General features: G+C 33.4%; 2 protein-coding genes across 4 annotated transcripts in view; one reads left to right on the top strand and one right to left on the bottom strand.

The window, feature by feature from the left end:
- The window catches only part of LOC129938433 (heterogeneous nuclear ribonucleoprotein H2), a 100393-nt gene extending 94302 nt beyond the window's left edge, over positions 1 to 6091 (top strand). For both annotated transcript variants that reach the window (XM_056045991.1, XM_056045992.1), the window contains exons 6-8: positions 4966 to 5274; positions 5351 to 5544; positions 5606 to 6091. In XM_056045991.1, the coding sequence (XP_055901966.1) occupies positions 4966 to 5274; positions 5351 to 5544; positions 5606 to 5827 (725 nt within the window). In that variant the 3' untranslated portion in view covers positions 5828 to 6091. The remainder of the gene's footprint in view (positions 1 to 4965; positions 5275 to 5350; positions 5545 to 5605) is intronic.
- Positions 6092 to 20578: 14487 nt separating this feature from the next.
- On the bottom strand, positions 20579 to 24556 carry LOC129938434 (uncharacterized). 2 transcript variants are annotated; one of them, XM_056045994.1, is made up of 4 exons: positions 24305 to 24556; positions 24051 to 24237; positions 21042 to 23994; positions 20579 to 20994 (listed from the first exon to the last, which is right to left on the bottom strand). In XM_056045994.1, exons 1-3 carry the CDS (start codon positions 24322 to 24324, stop codon positions 23401 to 23403), a joined length of 801 nt encoding a protein of 266 aa, XP_055901969.1. In that variant the 5' UTR covers positions 24325 to 24556; the 3' UTR covers positions 20579 to 20994; positions 21042 to 23400. The 2 variants fall into 2 exon arrangements, with proteins under 2 accessions (XP_055901969.1, XP_055901968.1); XM_056045993.1 differs by having other exon boundaries at positions 20579 to 20976.
- Positions 24557 to 24947: the final 391 nt, after the last annotated feature.

Below are 24947 nucleotides of genomic sequence, written 5' to 3'. Positions count from 1 at the left end.
AAATACATTATCCATAACATTCTTGATTGATGGATGCATACATGTGTTTGCTATAAAAAAAAAGGAACACCAATGTTTTAAAAAAACTAATCAGAACGATTATAGCGAACCTGTTGAATAAATGCAGAACAAATAAAATGAAAATTTTGATATACATATGTATATCACAAAATGAAAACGAGAAAAAATCGTTCTTAATTAATGTACAACTCATTCAATAGATCAAATAATCGACATAAATGTTTATTGTTGACGTAAAGAACTTTTTTTAGTGAATTCCCACAGTTTCAGTTCATCCATTCCGTAAAAATGTTTAGTTACCAAAGTTCAAGTTAACTTATTATTGTTTAAAGGGTATGTTTAATAAAAGTGCTGCTAATAATAAAGATTAATGAGTTACGTATATATTAAAAATGCTTTACACAAAGCAACTTATTTTTAAAACATGGTTACCTCAAATTTGTATTTCAAAATCTAACTACAGACAAAATTCTAACTCTAACATAGTCCCTCAAAAAGAAATTTTCAGAAATATTTCTGCTACAAACAAAACTAAAATTCGGTCTTGCAATTATCGAACTGCTTAAATGATGAAAATACTAATTTAATTGAGGAATCTAAACTAGCTAAAGTTGGCAATGGAACTTCACAAGTATGCTTCTCGTAGCATTGTCTGTACAAAGAAATACGGAGGCATCCGCCTATTGTTTCCACCTGAACTTCTAACGTCACTAAAAAATTCCCTAAGCCAACTACACCTGAAAAAATTGTCGGTTTTGTCGTTTTACAAAGTATTGTGTTACACTTTTGTCCATTTCCAATTAAAATTAACCAGTTGCAGCTCATATTGCGTTCGCAAATAATTTAAGTAAATAAAAACCAGCACTAATAAATCATTAAATATGTATTTGGTCAATCTTATTTTATACCCATTAATAACATTTATTTGGATTAAAATTAAAAAGCTATACAAATCTTCCAATTTAAGACCATGTCAGCACTTCAGATTCTGTTGGTTAGGAAGGATTGTTTAGTTTTTGAAAGAGGCCATAAAACATTCTAAATAAAGCATTTAGATGTGCCTGCAGACTATAATGAAGCATTTTGATGGCCCGGAACACTAAATATGAGAATGTGTTTGGTTTTTGCATCATTTCACGCAAAAATGGATTTAAGGGATTTTCCATTTAAAAGACATGAAGAAGTAGGTTCAATGGTATAAACGTTTGCATATTCTACTACCCGGATAGATACAGCCTGTGATGAGACGTAGACATGGGTAGACTAGCTTCATTTTCTAAACCCTTGCTTATTGCGTTTCGTTCTTCTCCATTTGAGTAGGTCCCTTTCAAATGTATAAGTTGTGTAAGAAACGCCTTAAAGCCAAATATTAAAAAAAAATTGTATTCAATTTATATAATTTTGCCATCAACTAAAGATTTGAATTAAAAGTCGGTTCAACAGTCATTCCAAACTGTTATACGTATATCCGGTGGTGGGTTAGCGAAAACTCGAACCAAATGGATCGAATAATTCGGTTGCTAATTCATTATCTTATATACATTGATTATTATGGTGGTATTCATTATGACGAGAGGGTTTTTTTTTTGGCGAAGCTCTCTTCGAAATTGAGTTTTTTTTATAATTTTACACCATCACATTTTTTTTTTACTGTATGGGCAACATGAAGGTGTTTTTCTGATTTTTTTTTTGACCTGAGGATTAAACTCTCGGCACACCTATTTTTAAAAAAATCCAAAATAATTTTTAAGGCCGAAAGTTTTGATTTGGGGTTAGAATTACGGCCGGGACAGATACTTCCGGGGGAACCTTCTTTTCCTTCTAGAACGTTTAGCTAAAGAACTTTCGAACTCAAGGCCCGCCTATAAAAAGCCGCTGCAAGCTAAGCTTGCTCTCTTTCTTTTAGGGGTCAGTGGAAAAAAGAAGTTAATGCGGATCGCCGGGACGGTTTGGCATGCTGAAGCTTAATTATAAAAGTTTTAATCTTAAACCCGGGGTTTTCCAATGGTTTTTTTTTAGCTAAGAATAAGTCCGATAAAAACAACAAAACGAAAAGAAAAAAATTGTAAAATAAAATCGAAAATAGGAAAAAAAGTGTCCCGCTCAAAAACTCTCATGCCCGTGAATAAGCAAAAATAAATTTAAGAACAAAAAAAAACACCTGAAAAAAAATGTTATTTAGACAGAAAAATATACAAATATAAAAAATTAAGTTACATCTTGACGGTAAAATTCATGCCAAATTTACTAAAACAAAAAAAATATGAAAAATAAAATAGTAAAGAAAAAGAAAACCTCCCAAACCCCTCGCTCCTTTTCAAAAAGTACCACAAAGTGCGCTATCCCTCACCTGGCCATTATGTATATATAGTATATAATAACTCAAATTGATCAACCCAAAATACAACATAACAGAAAGAAGAGATTTTCCTAAAAGTAGGCAACTTTCTATGAATCCTTGTTTTTGTAAATTGAATTGCCACTTTTCGGCAACCGCAACTGTTGTGCAATGTACATATGGTTTTTTTTATTGGTATTTATTTGATTTACAATATAATTATTCTTAGTTTTTTTTTGATTTGGTAAATAAAATGTACAAATTTATAATTTTGAAATGAAGATTGGTTGTCTTGTTATTTGAGTTTCAATGTTCCACAGTTGTTGTTGGTTTTATTTTTTGTTATTGGTAAGATTTTTTTTTGAAAATGATGTTTTATAAAATGAGAATGTTCTAATTACTATATATATGTGGATATGACGAGGCTATTCGGCCTAGGAAGCGGAACAGGACATGCTCATAAGCATGTAAGATATGTATATATATATATTTGTTTTTTCTTTTTTTTTTCCTGTGACAGTTTAGGGACTGTCATCAACAAGAGGACATGACAGCCAAGGTTGTATCCTTGTGATATGCGGGTGGGATTTATCCTCAGAGAGCCAACCTTCAACAACAACCTTCCTATCTGGTTACCCGGATCGGCCTAATGTACCTATAAGCATTGGATCGTAACGGTGGTGAAGGAAGGAAGGTTATTGAACTTGCTTAATTGTATTCCACTATGTGCTCGAGCCTGTTTTTTTTTAGCACCAGTTAGTGAGATCGGCGGTGATAATGTGAAGAAGCAAGTTCAAGCCGACAACACCTAGGTTCCGTTATAGTAATTATTATTATTTTTATGTACTATTATTATTATTAGTATTGGAAGTTAATGAGAGAATGTTACACTTTTTTTTAATCTTATTATTAGTAATAATTATTTGAACTAAATTATTAAAACACAAGAACTAAATCGACGACGGCGGCTGCGTAGCGACGAAACTGCACTCAAATGAGTACGAACGCGACACAAAGAAGAGAACAAAAAAAGTGCAACAATACAGCTCGTTGACGAACCTGTAACCGCGACTGCTCAGCTGGGCTGGGTTCTTTTGGAAAAATTTGTTTATATAAATTATAACAATATTGAACGATTTTTAATAATCAATCAAATAGCTATAATTTAGAAATATATTATTACAAGTACCTACAGTGGGGTACGTTGCAATAAAAATGGGCGCCAGGAATTTTTTTAACAGAGAGAAGAAGAAAATTTCAAATCTCTTATGATGAGTGAAGCGAATAAAAAAATAACAAACGTTTGGATTTTAAATTTAAAAAATTATTTCTTTGGGAAACCGTGGGATTGAAGATCCCTGCATTAAAACCCAAAATGTTTTCAAAATAAAAAAATTAGCGAATTACAAAAAAATTAAATAATAAAAAAAGCAAATAAAAAAAAAGAAAATGGGCTTTTACCACCGGAAGCGTACCGAACAAAAGAACAAAGAACAAAACAACAATAGCTACTCATCTTTTGTATTTTGTCTTCTATTTCCCTCCTCTCAAAATCCTCACACCTCGAATCTCCAATTTTTATTCTTTCTTCGAATTCCTCACTATCTTCCTTCTTCTCAATCTTTTCCTTTATTTTTCTTTTCAATTCCTCGAACTTTCCTTTTTTTCCGATTTAATCCTGTCGCTTGTAAAGCTCGTACTAGAGTGCCTTCCAAGCTAATTCAAAAACTAATTCTTCCTCCCTCGACCATTCCAGACACACACACATTCATCCAACACAAGCATTCGTTTTCGTGATTGTCGGTCACGGCTTCACAGCTTCCTGGAAGCTTTACGCTGTTGACTCTCAGCGAAACTTTACTTTCACACACACAATCACGGTTTCGACAAGTTGTTGTATGAGTCTCCAAAACTTGCCGAAACATAATGGCGAGTTCCCAACTATTCTTATTTCTCGAGAAAGTTCAAAGAAAAACAAAAATCGAGAAGAAGTCTAAACTAGACATTTCCTATTACTATTAATATTACACGCGAGATTCGAGGTGTGAGTTTTGTACCAAAAATGAAATTAAGCGACTTTAAAAACGTGGCGTTAAAAACCCATTTTTTACATAAACGATCAAATGTTAATTATTAAATCTACGTTAAGATTTTCAAATGTGAAATTAAAATAGATGTGTTGTTGTAATTGTTGTCTAAGTAAGGGTCCGCCTGACCTAATACTTCTTCGGCTCATCCGCCGGCATTTTCGACCTTGTCGAAAGAACTCGTTCTCGAATCCGATCACCTGCTTTTGTTGCTTTTGCAAAATAGTGGCTAGGTACACCTGTATCTGATGAGCCCATGATTGCCCTCAACTTTGCCGAGATTTTGCAGCCACAACTAGGGAAAAGAAAACAGCCAAAGGCTGGTTTTTGTTGCGATAAAATTTACCGTAACAAGAGGATTAAGTTTTCTAAATGCCTATTTTTTACTTTTTCTACTTTGGGTGTTTATGTAAAGAAATAGAAATATGCAAATAAAAGAAAAATAATTAAATTCATATACGTATGTGGGATATCTTACTGTATTTGTTTTCATTTATTAAAATTTTCCTTTTTTTCCAGGATTTTCTAACAAAAATGGATTTGGGGGTAGCGGTTACAAACCAATGGGAATAAATAATTCTGGAAACAGTTTAAATCTAAGTGGTTTTAGAATGTTTGAAGGTTTAGGTGGGTATAACAAGGGTAATGATTCTTGCAACAACTTCGATATACCCATGAATAATAATAGCATGGGTATACCAAATAACTCTTCCGGTGGTGGCTATAATCAAGGGTCATTTTGGAATATTAACGATATGAACATAAATTTGAGAGGTGGCAATGATGTTACAAATCGATCGTTAAGTGGCAAGAGGGAATTTGACAATGGTATGCCTTTATTCTATTCTTTAATTATTATGACTCAATTTGTGCTTTTATATTAAAAATATTTTATTTCAAAAAGATAAAGGGGGCAATAACAACGGATTTGATAGATGTAATAACATATTGAAAATGGGTAGTGGAGGTGGTATAGGAGTCAATATAGCCAATCAAAATAAATTTGATAACAATAGGGATATGGGATATGATAAAGACCTATTTTGCATTCATATGCGTGGGCTTCCCTATACCACATTTGAAAATGAAGTATTGAAAGTATGTTCAACATTTTTGTTTGTATCGAAAATAATAATTAATTTATATGAATTTCTTGCAGTTCTTCCAACCTCTTCGTCCTGAAAGTATTAAAATAATATTCAATAATAAGGGTTTTCATAGTGGAAGTGCAGATGTATATTTTAGTTCATATGATCACTCCCAATTAGCAATGAAGAAACACATGGAGCAAATCGGAAGTCGTTACATTGAATTATTTTTCGACGGCAAAGTAAAGGGCAACAGGACTGGATTTATTCATCAAAATAATCAAAACCTTTAGATATTTCTTTTCCAAATAATATATTTAATCAAAAACTACAATTATATTTCATGTCCCATTTTCACACTTAATTGGTAGGCTAACCAAATAATACATCTTAGTTCTTAACCGCTAAAACTTATAAATTAATATTAAATTTTTCACTTGGAAAAAGCACAGAAAACGGACTTTTAAAATATAATGATATTAAAAATTTTAAATTTTTTTTAAGAGGTGAAAATAGAAGCAACGAAGCTAAGAGAATTAAACAAATTTGTATCCCAACATGTATGTTTTCTTATTTTATTCTAATCATCAACTGCAGTAACTTGGCTGGGATAGATAACTTTTAAAAAGATTACTGTTGGCAGGGGATCATGTCACCACTCCTTCCATCATATCCTTAATCAAGTTTTGTGTCATCAACAACAAATCCATTTGTATTTTAAAATTTATTTTGCACTCACTAATATGTGCGATCATTGGAAAATAGTTAAGGACTTACGAGAAGTGCACATTGGTCTCAAAATATTCAATATTAAAATGAGAGATAAATGCAGAAAAGAGTAAAAAAAGATTCAAATTTCTTATTATTCGGTTTGTATTTACAGTGCATCACAAAAGTCATGGGACAAGAGTAATTACATTATGTATCTAGCAATCTTATTAAAAAATAGTACAAAAGCAAAGACTATAGGCAATCGATTTACTGCTAAGTAGTAGCTTAGAAAGGCAAACAAAGAAAATTGGCAATTTATTAACTAACAGGAAAGTTTCAGCATATACTAATGTTTTGGTAATGGGAATATTTTATTTGTTTGATACAATTTTATATTAAAAATCTTTCATTTATTATAATTTTACAGTTTTCCATTTATTTTACATAATTTAATTCTAAAGTATAATTTAAATCGTTAATATTTTGATTTATATTAGTTTTCTCTAGATATTTTAGTATCAAGAATTAATCTTTTTCAATCATCTCATTTTATTAATAACAGTTTATAGGTTTACAATTTATAATCTTATTTCCTCAAATAGTTTGAATACATTTATTTTGTAATTCTTGTTTTTGATTTCTTTTGATAAGTGAAACTTAGTATTACATTACATTAATCACGTCATTTGTTTCTAAATTTAATATTTCATTTTGTATTGGAAATATTTTAATGAAATACAGAATTATATATTTTGCGGTTGCAAAAGTAAACGTAAATAAAACACATATATAATTTTTTTCCATGACATTTCTTTTTATTATAAAGTTTAAACGTTGGCATTATGTTTGAAAGACTTACTTAAGGTGTCCCTACAGTCCTGTGTCAAATAAGGACTCATATAACAAACTTCTCCATCTTGTAACTGTTGCCGATTAGCCAATAAATGCCAATGAGACGTACAAAAATACGTTAAAATACTTATCTTGAAAACAAAAGGTAGTAGGAGCAATGTTTTTTTAAGATTTTGTTCTAATTCACGATAAAATGAAAATTTTACTTCACGCGAACAATGAAGTTATACTGCAATCCACGTTGTTTTTAAAATATCACTTCAGTTCACTTAAAAAATGAATACCAAATTATATGTGAAGTTCATAGCGAACATTACAATTTTATTTCATACCAATATATACCTACATGAAAAAAAACCTGAATCATTGAAATTGCACTATACACTAATTAACTTCTGGTTTTGATTTCAAAAGTCTAAATTATTGAAAATTCACGTGAAAACTAATAAAACATTTTTTAAGACTTTGAAGTAATGTATTTAAGTTCAATTGAAAAACTACAAAATATACGATGGGTAATAGAATTTAAATGGTAATCTTTGTAATTACGTCAAAATATAAGTCAATTACGTGCAATGAAAAATTAAATTTTCAATTTACACACCCAAGATTTGTAATGCGAATCGCATTAATTTTGTTTCGACTGAAATAAAAAATTAACATTTTTGTATTCTTTTATAACTTATTATTGGAATACAATAACTATCTTTTAACATATTTTACTGTTAAATTATATTCAAAAGTGGCAGCCCCGTACCTTTTTCAAGCAATGCAGGCGTTTTTTGCACTACTTTTTCATTTAATTGCAAATTTTGAGAGAACAAGTTGTACTTAAGCTCGTTTCAATTATCCAAATTAAATACCCAAACATAAATATAAATATAAATAAAATATTTGCATGTCATTAGTTTTTTTTTCAAAACTATAAGTTTAAATTAAAATACCTACTTTCAAATTGGATTCCTCTGCCCATCGTGAGTGAATTATAAAAGAGTTAATTTTCCTGAAATTCATATGCATAAGAATTGTGTATACTATAAACAATTTATAACATCATTTTAAGTCTTAACTTTTAATTGCAATTTTGTGCAATTTTACGTATTTTTGTTTGGTATCGTTCAAATTATAGGATAGATAAATAAATTCTTTATTTTTTCTTATTAAAGTTTAATAGTAATTCTAACTTAAGAACAAGGAATTTTCAATTCTGCCGCTCGCCTGATTTGACATTCCATAATACAAGAAAAATATTAAAAGTAAATTAATTGAACGAAATAATTAACTAACAATTTAAAAAATGCTAAAAAATTTAAAAAGCAATAATAATAATACAACAATTTTTTTGGATTCGTATACTAAAATAAATTAGTTTAGCAATAGAAACAACTTAATAAGCAATCATTAACAATTTTAATATGATTTGAAATACAAAAAAGATGTCAATTTTAATATGATTTGAAACATAAAAAGTTAACAATTTTAAAGTGATTTGAACACACAAAATTAAAATATTTTAAGTAATGGTAGCCTGATTAGTAAACATTGACAATTTTGGTATGATTTGAAACACAAAAATAATAACAATTTTAATATGATTTGAAACATGAAAAAGATCAATTTTAAAGCGATTTGAAACACAAAATTAAAAAGTTTTAAATAATAGTAATTGGGTGTCTTTAGATTGCAATAGTCCTATCAAGATGGTTTTATGAAGACTTCTTTCATCCCTCTTCATCACTCTTATTAAATAATCAGAATTCATTTTGAGGTTTTGAGTATATATTGGCGTTACAACTCCACTTAAATAGCATAATTTTGTGTTGCATTTAGTAATCTAAACAAACGTTTGAAAAAATGTCTTTGAATTGCTTCAAACTCCTCGAGAGCGAAGTATCCAAAAACTTGAGCACCGTAGCACATGCAAGTGTTGACAGTTGCTTGAAAGACCCGATATTTTGATATAAGATCGATTTTTTGATTGGCAAAAAACTCAACTCAATTTTAGCCTCTTTGCTTTTTTGTTTGCCATACTTAGAAAAATTTAAATTATGCGTAAGCAAAACTCCAAGATAGTTAATATCTTGTACTACTTCAATACGTTCATTATTGAGTACGGATTCTCTTCTGGCAGCCTTCTTTTTTGACGGTCTTTAAAAATCATTATTTTCGTTTTGTTTGTGTTAACATGCAAGCCCCACCACTCGCAGGAGTTCAGCTAGTACAACTAAATCGTCCGCGTATAGCAAAACTTTCACTTGGATATCGGCAAAGAGTATTCCTCCTGGAAGTTCATCACAGATATCATCGATAAACAAAGCAAACATTATTGGGCTCAAAATGCAGCATTGTGGAAAACCCGCTGTTGTTTCAAACCATCTTATCCATCCCATACAGAGGCGCTTGATGATTCCAAAAATTTAAAATACATCATCAGATATTTCCGGGGGATCCCTAGTAATGAGAGCTTATACATCAAAGCCTGTCTGTTGACCTTATCAAATTCTGCTTTGAAATCTACAAAACAAGGATACAATATCTTTTTCTTTTTAATAGACTTCCTGGCAATACTGGTAAGTGCAAAAATCTGATCCATTGTTGAAAAGTCCGACCGAAAACCAGTTTGAAACTTGCTTAGACGATTAGTTTTCTCGATCCACTTAGTAAGCCTTCGTGCAGAATTGAAGTCAGAATCTTCCTCATAGAGTTAAGAATAGAAATTTGCTGTAGTTTTCCGAAAGATTTAAATCTCCTTTCTTGAAAATAATTGCTTTATTAAAGTTTTTTGACACATACGCATCATAATATAACCTGTTAAAGTACTCCACAAGATAGTTTTTAAATTGATCAGTGCTGTTTTTGTAAAACTCGACGGAAATTCCGTCTATGCCAGCAGCTTTGTTATTCTTCGACTTACTCAAACTTGTTTCCAGATTACTCCAAGATATTGGACTATCTAATTCACTGACTGTGCAGTTGGGAAGTGCGTAGGAGAAATAATGGTTATTCTCATTGGCCCACAAAAGTGTTTTAAAATGAGCAGCAAATGTCTCAGCTCCGAGAGTATTCACCATATTTCTATTACGTCCACCCGTTTCTCGAACATTACTCAAAAATTTTAGTTCTTGTAGTTAATGGCCTTTTATTGCTAGGTTGTTAAGGTAATTAATTTTTTTCGTGGTCATACAATTAAGCCATCAATATATAGCCAAAGATTTCGTTAAAAATGAAGAAACTTAACAAAATGATAAATTAATTTATTTATGAAAAATACATACATATATAATAACAAGAAGTTCAGATGATATTTTATATTTAAAAAAATATCTTTGAAAAACTTATTACAGTAATGATAGGTTGTTTTTATCGATTTTGGAAGTGGACATGTAATTAAGCCATCTGCAATGAAGTACGTTTATAAATAACTAACCCAATTGAGGGCAACTTTTTTACCTTCTGTGCAGCTAGTTTTTAGTTGAATACCCTTTCTGCTTAATTCCTCCTGCGCATTTTTTTGCATTGTACCTACAAGCAACGAACACTGGACAATATTTATTTTTGACCACTTTTCTTTAACAATGTTCCAAAGAGAAGCTTTATTCGTAGGTTTTCTAGCCGCAACTGCTTTTCTTATAGATAGATTTTCTATGGGGTTCAGATCCGGGCTTTGTTTAAAATTTTAAATATAAGTCTTTTATGCATAATCCATAAGAGTTTGTCTCTTTTTCCGATGTAAAAGCGACTAATCGCGAAAAATTCTAATCCCGGAATTTTTAAGTTGATGAGCCTTGGATATAATTTTCTCTACAATTTCAGTTGAAAGAAGTTCCACTATGACAGTTCCGCGTTGTGCATTGTTGTTGCGCATTTGTCGGGATTTAGTACATCAAAAAGATCATCTTCGTCTGTATTGCAAATTGATTTGCATTGGTTTCTGCATTTAATGGGAGGTGAACTACGATAGAACCTTTGTTATGTTTACGTGATAGGAATTTGAGAAGATTTCCAGGAGGTCACATCTTTTTGACATCAAATTAATCTTTTGCTTAAGTTGAGTGTTGACAGCCCGCAAAGAGTCGTATTCAATGTATAGCTTATTTATATCTTGCTTTGTAACGAGATCCTTAAGCTTTTCCGTAACGATGCCATTAAGAATTATTTTTAATTCTTTGAAAGATAATTTTCCAACTTCCATCGTGATTGTGTAATGTTCTCATGAGTTATACGACCGGTTATAATGAAAGAGGATAATAGACTGACTTTATTATAGCGTAAGAGTAGTATATATAGAATAGGTACATGTTATATACATGATATCTCCCTTTTTCATTTTATTTATTACATTTTAAAATACAAATATTAAGTTCATTCTACTTTTTTTTATAAAATTAAAAAAAAATAGAAACAACACAATATAGTTAATTCAAAAATCTTAATATAAACAAACTTTAGTTAATTTAATTTAAAATCAATCTTCACATGAACATTACGTAGGTATGAAGCGATTTACTGGCTTGACAACTCTTCCATATCGGGTGACGGCTGTAGAATTGGTCGATGGTGTGATTGATGATGTTGACTTTGAAAACTTTTGTTCAAGACTTTTATTTGCATTAACAGTTGATTCAGATGATGGTAGAGTGACAACTTCTTTCTGTATTGGAGTTTTTGCAGTTGTTGATTGAATGCGGATGCAGTTTCGTCGAACGGTTCTTCCGTCGTCTGTTCGTACGATGAATGAGCGTGGCGACTCAGCAACTTTGTCTATCTCGCCTGAAATCCACTCTCTATTTTTTATCTGCATTCGCACTTTATCGCCTGGTTACATTTCAGGTGATGGTTTTGCCTCATTTGCTCATGAGTCAAACGACTCATTAAACGTAGGTTTGGAGACATGAGCTCACTGTTCCCTGGTGTGTTCCTATAGTTAAGTAGTGCGATGTAGATATCTGACTCGTCTTTGGCACATTTTTTAAGCATCCCTTTTGCCATATTTTTGACTTGACGTTTGATGAATTATATTCCAGCTGTTGACAAATTTGCGGAACTCCTTGCACGAAAACTGTGGACCGTTGTCACTTTCCAGGATAACTGGTATTCCATATGCGGCAAAGAGTCTTTTTAAATGATTTTATTCGAGGACAGGTTCGATAAGGAGACAAAATCGAAAAATCCTGAGTAGCTGTCTGTAATAAGAAGATAATCTTTATTATTAAAATTGAACAAATCTACAGCCACAATTTCCCAAGGAAGTGGAGAATATTTTTCAAAATTAAAGGCTGTTTACCAGAACATCAACTCTCGTGTTCGATTTAAACATCTTTGGATTCCAAAATGTCCGTCGTGAATTTTGGTTAACATTTCACGTTTTAATGAAGCAGGTACAATCAACTTCGCACCTTTGAATAGTACCACAACTATTTCTTCACGAAATATCCAAAATTTTTGAAGTTCAACTGGGACTTTTTGTTAGGAGTTGGGCCAAACATGGTGAGAAACTTTTTTAAGCTGTTGAAGCTTTTCATCAGATGCAGTTTTCTCTGCAAAACGTTTCATTGAATCATTTGATATTTCGTGAAGTGAGTATTTCAATTCCGTCATCGTTCATTTTCAAAAGGTGGATTTATGCAGTCCCTGCTAAGTATATCAGCCAATGCTATTTCTTTCCCTTTTGGTATATAAGTTGTGGACAGTATTGGGTTAGTTGAAACAGTATTTTTTGAAGTCTATTTCGAGCAGATTGTATAGGTTTCTTAAAAATAATCTCAAGTGGTTTATGATTGGTTTCTATCGTCAGCTGCTTCCAAAAATATATCCTCGAAACTTTTCCCAACCGAATTGTATGGTCATCGCTTCTTTTTGGATCTGTGAAAATAATATTTTAGATCGTGATAATGCCTTTGAAGTGTAAGCAACCGGTTTTGTCCATACCCAAGTAACATCTTCCTTGAGAAACGATCTAAGGTTATTTGTTAAATCAGAAAAAAAAGTGAATAAACTTACTCAGGTATGTGACCATTCCAAGAAGTCTTTGCAGTTCAACCTTACTTTTTGGTCTTTTCAATGACATGAATGCACTCACTTTATCGCGATCTGCTTGTACACCTTTGCTTGTGAGTATATGTCCTAGGAATTTTAGACTTGTACTAAAAATACATTTGTCTTTACTTAATTTCAGACCACTGACTTGAATTTTGTCGAGCACTTGCTGTGTTATTTTTTTCTAGCTGGGCTTTTGTTTTACCGTGAATTGAAATGTTGTCTATGGAAACTTCAGTTTTTTCAATCCCATCTAGTAGATTAGACATGTAGCTTTGGTACACTTCCGAAGCCGAAGCAATACCAAAAGGTAATCGTTTACCATGAGAGGCGCCATGGTCAAAATGTTTTATGTACGGGGAGTAACCTTTGTTTGCCAGTCAAGTAGTGTGAAATATTCCGATCTTTGATGTTTGCCACAATCTCTTCCACTGTTTTAAGTGGATGGTATCGCCTGATAATGTTTTTGTTTACGTCCGAGGCGTCAATACAAATTCTTATTTTATTCTTTTTATTTACCACAACCATAGAAGAAACTGCTGGAGTGATACCTGATGTCTTTTCTAAAACAATCATCTCAAGAATTTTATCGATCTCCAGTTTGACCTTATCACGAAAAGCATGCGGTATTCTACGTGCAGCATAAATTTCAAAGTGCGGATTGTCAACTTAATCGATGGCATACTCATAATCCTGCAAACATCCTAATCCGGAAAAATATTTTCATCAATTGTTAGTTTTCCTACACAAACTACAAGTTTTAATTTTTCACAGGCAGTTTTTCCTAAAATTGGCGCAAATTTTGTTGTACCGAATTAATTTTATGTTCCTTATGCTTTTGTGATATCTTTATAATATACTATTAATTTATATTATGCTAAATAAAAATGAATTTATGATTACGTTGATTGTGTGGAAAAAAATAATTATATCGTTCAACATTACTTTTTTTACTCAAATCCTCGAACAAAAAAACCTTAAATTTATGAGTATTTTCATTATTTTTTCATAATTGAATTTATGTTACTTTTAGTTTTCACAAAGGGGTTTTTGAATTCGGGATTATGTACATAATTTTGAAATTTTCTTAAACGGAATTTATTTTTAACTTTCAATTTAAAATCAAAAGTTGGTAGCCCTATTAATATTTATCAGAGCTTTTTCGAAATTTATAATGGGCACTATGGAAACCCTGTAATATTTGCTCTCTCTCACAGCTTAACGAGATTTCACTTCAGTCAGAGTGAGAGGTAAACGTCCTATCTTCTCTGTACTGATAATTTTTGGTGGACATAGTATAGATGCTTAACGAAGCGAGTTCTCCTATTAATCACAAGATATTGTCTCTTATTTTATTCTACTATAACACGATATTAAAAGATATAAAGAGTGTTTACATATTACAATATATATAAATTCAGGAGCGCAACAATTGATTTACTCGGAACTTAGTTATAAATAAGAAAATATTCGTTTTACTTTACTTCAAATTTAAACAAAAATATATGATAACATTTCTAAAAATTTTAGAAAAATTCAACCTACAGTTTTTTCTATATACCTATGTTAGGCTTTATAAATTGAAAATTTGAAATCAAATGCAAAAAAAAACCTTCATAGTTCAATATATATGAATATCTAAATGACAACACAAAAACAAAACGTAAACAAATATATTTTTTGTTTACCTCCCTTACTCTCTTGATTTCTTACGAGATTGAAAATAATACAACCAGATCTTTTCCTCAACTTGGTTTTGATTTAACTTCTGTAGTCTCCACAACAAATTTTTAGTACTCCGAGCGCCACCTGTCAACCATCAATGAACTAAAAATTCATTTTTAATAAATATGATCTAAAATCATGAAAATAATATTTTTATTTTTAAAATCATGAAATGAAAATAAAAATAAAAATGAACCAGCATAGTGTTCAAATATGCGTTTCACCCCGATGCAATGGTTGGGATCATCAGAAGATGACCATTGCACTTTGTCTTGACGCATATTTTCTCGAATAAATCGAGATTCCATATAATATGAGCTACATAGAGCTACTGTGAATTATATGGTTGCTACAAGTCTTCAGAGAAGATAAATTGTAGCTGTTTTTATTTCCTTGCTAAGGGACTTTAGAAGATGAAATGTTTGACTGTTAACAGTCGAGCTGTTTGTTCCTGAACACCAATTATTTTTAATAAATATGATTTAAAATCATGAAAATAATATTTTCATTTTTAAAATCATGAAATGAAAATAAAAATAAACCAGCATAGCGTTCAAATATGCGTTTCGCCCTGGTCCTGTGTCAACAAGGAACCAACAAACCCAACAAACTTCACAATCTAGCTCGGTCCCCAGCTAGATGTATCCAGTTTCGTGCTCGAAGTTGGGTGAGGTTTGATTCGCGGTCTTTGCGCTGTCCTGTGGGTGTTGATGTGAAGATTTTCCGGGCTGGAGCATTAGTTTCCGTGCTTCTGCACCGTATAGCCAGACGGCGGTGATGAGGGTCTTATATAGCGACACTTTGGTCCATTGAGAGAGGGCTTTAACACTTAATTGCTTTCTTAGCCCAAAGAAACAGCGGTAAGAAAGAGTTATACTGCGTTTTATCTTAGGCTGGTGTTGTTTTCTGTGTTTATTGTGGAGCCTAGGTAGATGAAGTCCTTGAATACCTTAAATACCTTGCGTCTGCCGATGGTGACATTTTGACCGAGACGTCGGTATTGGTGGTCCTTCCTTGACGACAGCATATACTTTGTTTTTCCCTCATTAACCGTGAAACACATTTTTGCCGCCTCTGCCTAAATACTCACAAAAGCACCATTGACATCACGCTGAGTTCTTCCATTAATGTCAATGTCATCAGCATATGCTAGTAATTGGATAGACTTTTGAAAGATAGTACCTCTATTGTTGACGTGTTAGCTCTGCACTATTCTTTCAAGCACCTTTTTTGACATCGAAAGCTTCTTTTAAGCTGTTTCCAACCTTTATGGAGCAGCGTTAACTCTAAATGGTTATTCTGCACGTCGTCACCGTTATACAGTCTGCAGAAGTAGTCCTTCCATATCCACAGCATTGACTGCGGTTCCACTATGATGTTTCCACTTTCGTCTTTGCAGCCTTCGGTTCTAGGTTTATGCACCACCTAAAACCTTTCCTACGCACGCTTTTCATGCTCTCGGTGGATGTTTCTCTCGCCTCTTCTGCTCATAGAGTTAATGAGCAGCTCTCGTCTTTTTATGTTGCACTGCCGCTTTGCGTGCCTGTTGTTTGGCTGCATTTTCCTGCCGACATTCCTCTTCAAACCAGGGATCCCTTGTGGCGGGTTGCTTGAAACGCAGCAGAGGCAGCTTCTCTGATTGCATCTTGCAATTGTTGAAACTGCGTTAGTTGCAGAGAAAGTCGAGAGAAGTTACTTGTAACTCGATCGGAGAAGGGTTTGGCGATCTCTTGCGATTGTAGCCGTTCGACGTTGTATTTTCTCTCAGCATTTCCCTGTTCTGTATTGTGTCTGGAAACCATGAGTGCTACCTTGGCCACAACGAGGGAGTGGTCCGAGTCGATGTTAGCTTCTCTGAAAATTTGAACACCCAAGATTCTGGAAACGTGTGATTGCTATTGACAACATCTTCAAAATCTTCATAGTTCTTGGCTTAGTAGGCACAGCTTCCAACCTAGCTCCTCACCTGGGAACTCTTGGCTGTTTAGGAGGAGGAGTCAAGGGATACCTTGTTTTGAAAAGCTCAACGTATGATGATGCTTTTAAAAATATTGTTTTTTTCACTTGAGAATAAAAGATCTACATTTATAAAATTACTTCTTATCTGTTCTGCCACTCTATGTAGTGCATGCGCTAAACAGGTTACGTGAATCAATTTCGGATACACAATTTTTAACCCTCGAGGGGCCTTTACCATCTTTTTTTTTATAATAAGCGCACACTTAAGGGGATATATTACCCTTATTATGTAGACACAGTGTGAGCACTAGGAAAGGGAGAGAGGGGTTGAAAGGAGATGTCGGTGCACATTGGTTTTGAATTCCTGAATATTGCAATAGCTGAGAAAGACAGAGTGTGGCAAGGCTTTCCACATTCGCATAGTACGGCTAAAGAACGAATCTCTGTACTTGACAGTACGACCGAAGATGGGCTCGAGGGTATATTGATGAGCATTCCTAGAAGCGCTAGTATTACGGTTGAACTGTTTAAGGGGAGGAAAGCAGCTGGCTATTTCTCTAGAGCATAAACCATTAAAATAACGGTAAAAAAGCGTGAGACAAGAAACATTTCGACGATGTTCAAGTGACGTAAATGATCTTATGATGGTAATATCACCAATCAATCTAAATGCTCTACGTTCAATACTATCCAAGAGGCTTAAGTAAGTTGCATTAGCACCAGCCCAGATATGGGAGTTATACTCAAGCTTTGGACGTATATAAGTCTTGTAAATAACAGCCAGATCAGAGGGGGAGAAAAACTTTTTGCATCGCCTTAGAAAACCCAAACATTTTGCGGCATTTTTGGCGACATCGCGTATGTGATCGTTCCACAAAAGGTGGATGGTGATACACATACCAAGAATATCGACATGTTTAGTTTCCTCGATGCAAGTGCCATTTATGGATAATTGCAGGGGGGTTATATTTTGCTTTAACGATACAAAACAGCATTGCGTTTTCGAAGCATTAAATTCCACGCGGTTTCTTATTCCCCATTGTACAATGCTGTTTAGGTCGGAATTTAATGAGCTTATCATATTTTGTCGTTGCAGTTTCACATCCGAAGAAGAGCGTTGTGAATCTGTAAACGAATATGAAAAGCTAAGAGTACTATCGTCAGCGAAACAATGTATTCGATTAGATGTTGCAGACAGGAGATCATTAATAAAAATGAGGAAGAGTGTTGGAGATAGAACAGAGCCCTGGGGCACACCAGCATTTATTTTGTGGTTTGCAGACTTGAATCCATCCAATACAACTTGTATTGAACGATTCAAAAGGTAATTACTAATCCAATGAAGGAGGGATTCATGCAAACCGAAAGCACGCATTTTCGATAAGAGAGCCTGATGCCAAACCCTATCAAATGCTTTTGAAATATCTAGTGCAATAATCTTACTTTCTCCAAAACTATGTAAAGATTTGTTCCACTGTTCGGTGAGATGAACCATGAGATCACCAGTGGACCTATTGCTACGAAAGCCATACTGTCGGTCATTAAGAAGCTTCCGTTCTTCAAGATATTTCTTGAGCTGATAATTAATCAGCGTTTCCATGACCTTGGAAAGAAGGGACGTAAGTGCAATCGGTCGATAATTAGACGGTGAGGAAGATTCGCCTTTTTTGGGAATAGGCTGGACAAATGCGGTTTTCCATCCGCTCGGAACGAGACCTGAGGAGTAGGACAGATGAAAAAGCTTACGCAGTGGTTTTGCCAGCGATGAAGAATACCTCTTCAGAACAATAGTGGGTCCGGACCAGCAGATTTGTGTATGTTAAGATCTTTTAGGACTCTCCCTACAGTACGAGTGCGAAAAAAGATTTGCCCCATAGAATCATTAACTCGGTCAAGTAAAGGCGGAGTCATAACACTCACTGGCAGAGTTGAATTGGCGGCGAACTGCCTAGCAAAGAGTTTTGCTTTCTCTAAGGAGCTAACAAATGGAGTGTCATTCACAACGAGCGTAGGAACCGAGGAAGATTAAGAATTCCTCATATTTTTTACAAATGACCAAAAATTTTTACTGCCTTTGGGACATTGCAGTATTTTTTGCCGTAATTTATGGTCATGTAAAAATTTGGTCCGTCGAATATGGGCGTTGCAGGCCTTCCTGGCTTGCTTGAACTTATTCCGCTTTTCCTCAGTTGGATTGGCTTTAAAACAACGGAAACTTACCTTCTTAACCCTAATAACCTCTTTACAGCTCGAATCGAACCATGCGTTTTCCTTAGGTCTGATGCTTTTAACCCTATTCGGGATAAAAGTTCTCATTCCCAGGAGAATCAAACTTGTGATCATATCAGCGCTGGCGTCAACGTCACTATCGAGGAAGCATAGTGACCAGTTAAAGATCCTGAAGTAATTATTGAGAGCGTCCCAGTTGGCTTTCTCGTATTGCCAAACGGTTCTCTTAGGAGCTCTTTCTTTAACTAGAGAGTTTTTACACGAGAAATTTGCTGATATGACACAATGGTCAGATGCGCCTAGAAGAGATAGGACACTAATAGTGTACTTACCAGGGTCAGAGGTAAGAAACAAGTCAAGAGTGTTTTCTGCTCGACCTACCACGTCCGATATTCGAGTGGGCTCGTTGACCAGCTGAGTTATGTGGTTTAACTCAGCGAAGATTTCAGCACACACTCCTTCTGGTGTTGACTGGCCCGAATGTTGAAGCCATGAAGAATTGTGTACATTGTACGTAACAACGATTTCAGTGCGAGGGTAGGACGAAACAATTCTTTGGATGGTATCAGACAAAGCATCAAATTCACGAGAAGTTGATACTCTGTCTAGATTTGGGCTTCGATAAAGGAAGCAATAGTGAATGATTTGCTTATTCACGGAAAATTTAAACCACATAAAATTGAAAAAAGAATTTGTGCAGGGACCATATTGTGGCAAAAACTGATAAGCAACATCATTCCTAATGTAAATGGCGAGACCATGGTGGGAAAAGAATAATGGCACCAAGTTATACCCTTGAATAAAGAATTCAGTGGGATCGGAATCCTCACCCACTTGGGTTTCACTTAGTGCCAATACAGCTGGCCTGTTTAAAGCAGTATGGGAGTAAACAGAAAGAAAATTCTAAGCTAAGCCATGCGACTGTACGAGAGAAGGGGAAAGTGAAGGATGGTACTCACTGTGCTATCGCTATGTTGAGTTGGCTTAATATGATGATATGTATTATTTTTTTGTTTGTTGTTTTTGTTTTATTGTAATTGATTTGGTGTGGCGTGATTTATTGTTTATTTTATTTTTGTTTGTTTTGTTTGTTCATCACTTTTAAAATTTTTTTTTTGCTATTTTTTTGTTTCGTTTTGTTTTTGATTATTTGTTTTATTTAATTTTGTTTTATGTTAACATTAAGTTTAAGGGGAAAACACTTATCACGATTAGGCACAAGACTCGAACAAAACGCACATGCGCAACGGACGCACAACACAGGGGGACCTTCCCCAACGAAAGTTCACTGACAACAATGTATGAACCGGCATCAGTTAAAAATAGAAGTATTTTGTTTCTTTTCATGCCAAAATAACTGACAGTTTCGTCAAAAGTTTGGGCAACTGAAGTATTTCTTTTCTCAAACTCGACAACATTTAGCAATACATTTAGGAGTAAATCGTCGTTTTGGCTTAGCACTTCCGAAACAACAAAAGCCACAAAACGTCCTTGAATGTTTGTGGTTGCATAGATTTAAATCTTTATATTCGTCTATTTAGTCGGATTTTATTTAATACGTTAGTAAAATATACATTTTATTAATGTAGTTTTTACGCAATGTTGAAAAATCCTGCACGACTTCTTTGGTAGTTCAAACAAAAATGATCTCAAAATGGGATTATTGCGTTTACTTAACGGAATATCAGCTCCAACAAATGCCTCACATAAATCCATATTAAAATTCCTTTGTGTGGTTTGAAACGAAAGGAGTTTCTGCGAGTTCGTAGAAGGTGAAAGTTTTGATAGTGCTGTATGTCTCATAGATTTAAGGTGTTGGTCAACTTGGAACTTCTTATCATAGGAGACACCTTTGCTACAAATTTGGCAGAAAAGAATTTTTCCATCCCTAGTAAATGCTCTCGGGTTGTCCAAAACATATTTTTAAGAACTGCAATCAAAAGCAAATCTTAAATTTAAAACGGTGCAAAAGAAAAATTCTGTATAATATATTACAATAAAATATAGAAACTTGAATAGAAAAGAAGAACGATTTGTCAAATAAAACTCGAAACATAGAAAGACCATAAAACTACAGCTATTTCAGCCTATTCACCCAGAAAAAATTTAAAACAAAGATTTGAACTAGGTACTTCGATTTGTTATTGTATATGTGAATGCAAAAGTAAACAAACACAATGTAATTTTTAAGTAAATTTAATGATTTGTGCTTGTGTTCCTGTGCTACTAAATTTTCTCAAAAAAAAAATGTTGAGATTCATCGATATAAGCCCAAAGAGATGAAATAAAGGTAAATATCCCCGCCTCTTTTTTTATAATTCACAAAAAACTATATATGTCAATATTCTTACTTAACACCTTGCCAAAAATTGAAAAAAAAAAATTGAAATTATATAACTCGAAAACATTAACGTTAGGTTTAGAGTTTTGAAACAACAGAATTGAATAGTAACGTTAGGTTAGAGTTTTTAATCAATATAATTAAATAAAAAGGTATATTTTGAAAATAGCTAAATGAAACATACAGCCACATCCTGCTGTCAACATTTTGATTTACATAATAATGCTTCATTGAAACATTTTGATTTACATAAAAATGCTTCATTGAAATTGATTCAACAGAATAAAAGTCTTATTTAAAATTCAGTAAAGTTTATTTTAATTAAGGCCCCTATTATGGTTGGCGAATCGAACGTTCGACGTGACATGTTTTCATTGGCGAACTAACCCATTCGACGTATTACGGTTGGCGAACTTTACAATTCGAGTTCGAAATTCAGTGCTACCATACAAAAAAAAAATAACAGACATAATAAACGTCAACTCATGAAATTTCAAAAAAAACTGTTGTGTTCATTAATTGATAATTTTCATACGAGTATTTAATAAAATTACAAAATAAACCAAAATGATAAGCAATATAGATTTGTTTTTTGGAGAAAACGAAAATAACAGAAACAAAGTAAGAATACTTCGACTGCGCAAGAATATTCGAGACAACTATGATGTATTGGAACTCCCTAATCATCTGTAAGTAGAAACAATATTTTGTGCAGGAAGTTCTTTTAATTCTAATAAATTCCTTAAGTTTCAGATCATATTTTCGACTGAATAAGGAAGCGTTTGTTTTCGTATTAAACAAGTTGGAAGGCCAATTTAAAAATGCAAGCACCTCTTCAATCCCTGCTGTACTAAAATTAGCTTGTGCCCTTAGATTTTTTGCTAGTGGGAGTTATCAAAGCAGCGTAGGAAATGATTTTGACTTAGGCCTGGGGGAGTTATCAAAGCAGCGTAGGAAATGATTTTGACTTAGGCCTGTCACAATCCTCGGTTTCCATAGTATTAAAAGAAGTTGTGTGTGCAATCGAAGACAAATTATGTCCAACCTGAATCAGTCTCAACATGTCATCCGATGAGAAACAAAATGCACGAAACTATTTTTTTTCAACGTCCAGGTTACCAGGAGTAATTGGATGTGTTGACGGGACCCATATAGGAATCGTTGCTCCGATTGAGTTACGTCATCAGTATCTTAACCTAAAAGGATATTACAGTTTAAACGCAATGATAGTAAGTGTTTTCCTTGAGAATAGCTTTTGTTTTTTAATGCAAGTTTTTAAGGCGTGTGACCATAACATGTGTATTCGTTATGTTGACGCAAGATATCCTGGATCGACCCATGATTCCTTTGTATGGAACTGCAGTAATCTTAAGTCAGTTCTTGAAACGTGGTACCAAAGAGGAGAACGTTCAATGTTCCTTGGTAGTATTTATATTTTTATTTTTATTTCGTCGTTCAATAATTTCTTCTTATTTTTAGGAGACGCCGGTTACCCACTATCGTCTTGTTTGCTCACTCCTTTCAGAAACGTAAGTTCCGGTTCAAGGCAGTCTTTATTCAATAAGCAACACGCCAAGGCAGAAATATAATAGAAAGGACTATTGGCGTTCTTAAGAGTCGATTTCGCTGTCTTTTAAATGAAAGGAAAATGCATTACGCTCCTTCAAAGGCAAAACAAATTGTGAATGCATGCTGTGCCTTGCATAACATTTGTATAAAATACCGAGTTACAGATCCCGAGATTGTAGAAGAGGAAATATCTTTACCAACAGAAGGAATACAACTCGAAACTCCAAGCAGTGCTGAAGCCGAACGCAGAAGAAATCAAATAATGGAATCTCTGTAAATAAAAAACAACATTGGGATGAAATTCAAGTTCAAGTTTATTTTGCTTTCATAAATAATAAAAAATATATTTGATTTAAAAATTAAGTCGTAACTCTTTATTAACAAGAAAAAAAGGAAAAGAATTCATTCATAACTATAAGAAAAGTACAAGGAAAAAAAATTATTTTAATTTTTTAAATTAAATTTAAGCATCTCCAATTCGCGCTTTTTCGTTTCCATTTCCAGATACTCAGCATGGCGACGGTTTTTATCGAAATTTTCTTTTTCTTTCCTTTTTTCTGCTGCTTTTAATAGAGCAAGCTTCTCTCTTTGAATTTCGTAGCTTTTTCTGGAAAATCTGGCGATGTCGGACAGAAAACTTAACTTTTCTTTTTCGATTTTTACCAACTCTGTCTGTGTTGCAGTTTGGCCTTGTAACAAGCGAAGGCGTTCTTTTTCAGAATTTTCATTCATTGTGGTTCTTTTCATTGCTGGTAGTGGGGGCGGTGGTGATTTTTGTTTATCGGCTTCACCAGGGTCTTTTTCGTTGAGCATTTCAATGTCTTGTAAGCCGATAATTAAGTCCTCTGAAATTTGGTGAGATGAACCAAAGCACATACCTTCTGGCCTTACAGCTTGCTCAAGTCCAAGCAGCTCATCCACAGCTTGTTCCAAAGGTGTTAAGGAAACTTGAGAGTATTTACCTCCACCAGTTGCCACCACTTCGGCTTTATTCATCGAAAGTTTCCTTTTGATTTTGAGCTTATAATCCAGCCAAACCTGTTGAATGAATACCAATTTTATTCGGAAAGTTTTTTTTTTCAAATTCACATTACCTTGTGCCATTCTTTTCCATCACGAGTAGGTGGCCCAAGTGAGTTGAGGGTTGTAGCAAATTGGTCCCAATATTCCTTTTGGTTTTTTTTGGAAGAACCAAACTCTCCAACACCTCTCGCTAGATTTGGGTTCGATTCCATCAGTTCGACTAGCTTTTCGAACTGATTTTTATTAGTTCTCTTGCAGCTGAATAAAAAAAATTCATTGATTCATGTTATTTTATAAAAGAAATGAAATAAACATGTGTACTTACATTGTTTTATTTTCCGACATTTCTTTTGCATAAGCTTCGACCTTTTCTCACACAATATGAACGTTCGACAAAAAATAACTCGAATGACGTTCAAATTAACGAACATTCGATAACGACAATAGAGTGAGACCAAACTTCGAAAAAGTAATGACATTTAAGTCGAATCAACGGTTCTCAATTCGCCAACGGTAATACCAATTTCTCACACTCACACGTTTATTCATTCGACTCGCCAATGGTAATAGGGGTATAAATCAATAAAAAAAAATCTTTTTTATAAGACTTAGACAAACCTTAAATAAATTCCGTAAGTATTAAATAATTTTGGAATTTATTTAACTTAATTTTAGTTTCTCTTCTTAAAATGTAACACCTTGACTTTATTTGCTTTAGAAAACTAAACGGATTTCATTACCGAGGTCATGATTTATAGCGAAAAAACATTTGAATGCACGTTCCTTAACATGATTAGTAATGATCATATAAATTATTCAATTTTCTATAGGTATTATGCATCCGTTTTAGATAACTTTTCAATAAGCAATTTTCAGAAAGTTTGTATTTTAAGATAGGAACATTTATACCAACCAAATCTTAGTTGACAAATTTCGTTGTTTAGAAAAAAGAAGTTCTTCTACCATAT

Source organism: Eupeodes corollae, chromosome 1, assembly GCF_945859685.1.
Source record: "Eupeodes corollae chromosome 1, idEupCoro1.1, whole genome shotgun sequence".
Lineage (NCBI taxonomy): Eukaryota > Metazoa > Arthropoda > Insecta > Diptera > Syrphidae > Eupeodes > Eupeodes corollae.
Note: the sequence above shows the minus strand (reverse complement) of the source record. Positions and strands in the feature narration are given on the sequence as shown.

Excerpts from the sequence above, each read along its gene's own strand:
- LOC129938434 (XM_056045994.1), bottom strand. The coding sequence starts at position 24,324 with ATGTCGGAAAATAAAACAAT. Across the intron at positions 24,238-24,304 it reads ATGTCGGAAAATAAAACAAT|CTGCAAGAGAACTAATAAAA; the intron begins GTAAGTACACAT and ends TTTTTTATTCAG. Across the intron at positions 23,995-24,050 it reads ATGGAAAAGAATGGCACAAG|GTTTGGCTGGATTATAAGCT; the intron begins GTAATGTGAATT and ends TTCATTCAACAG.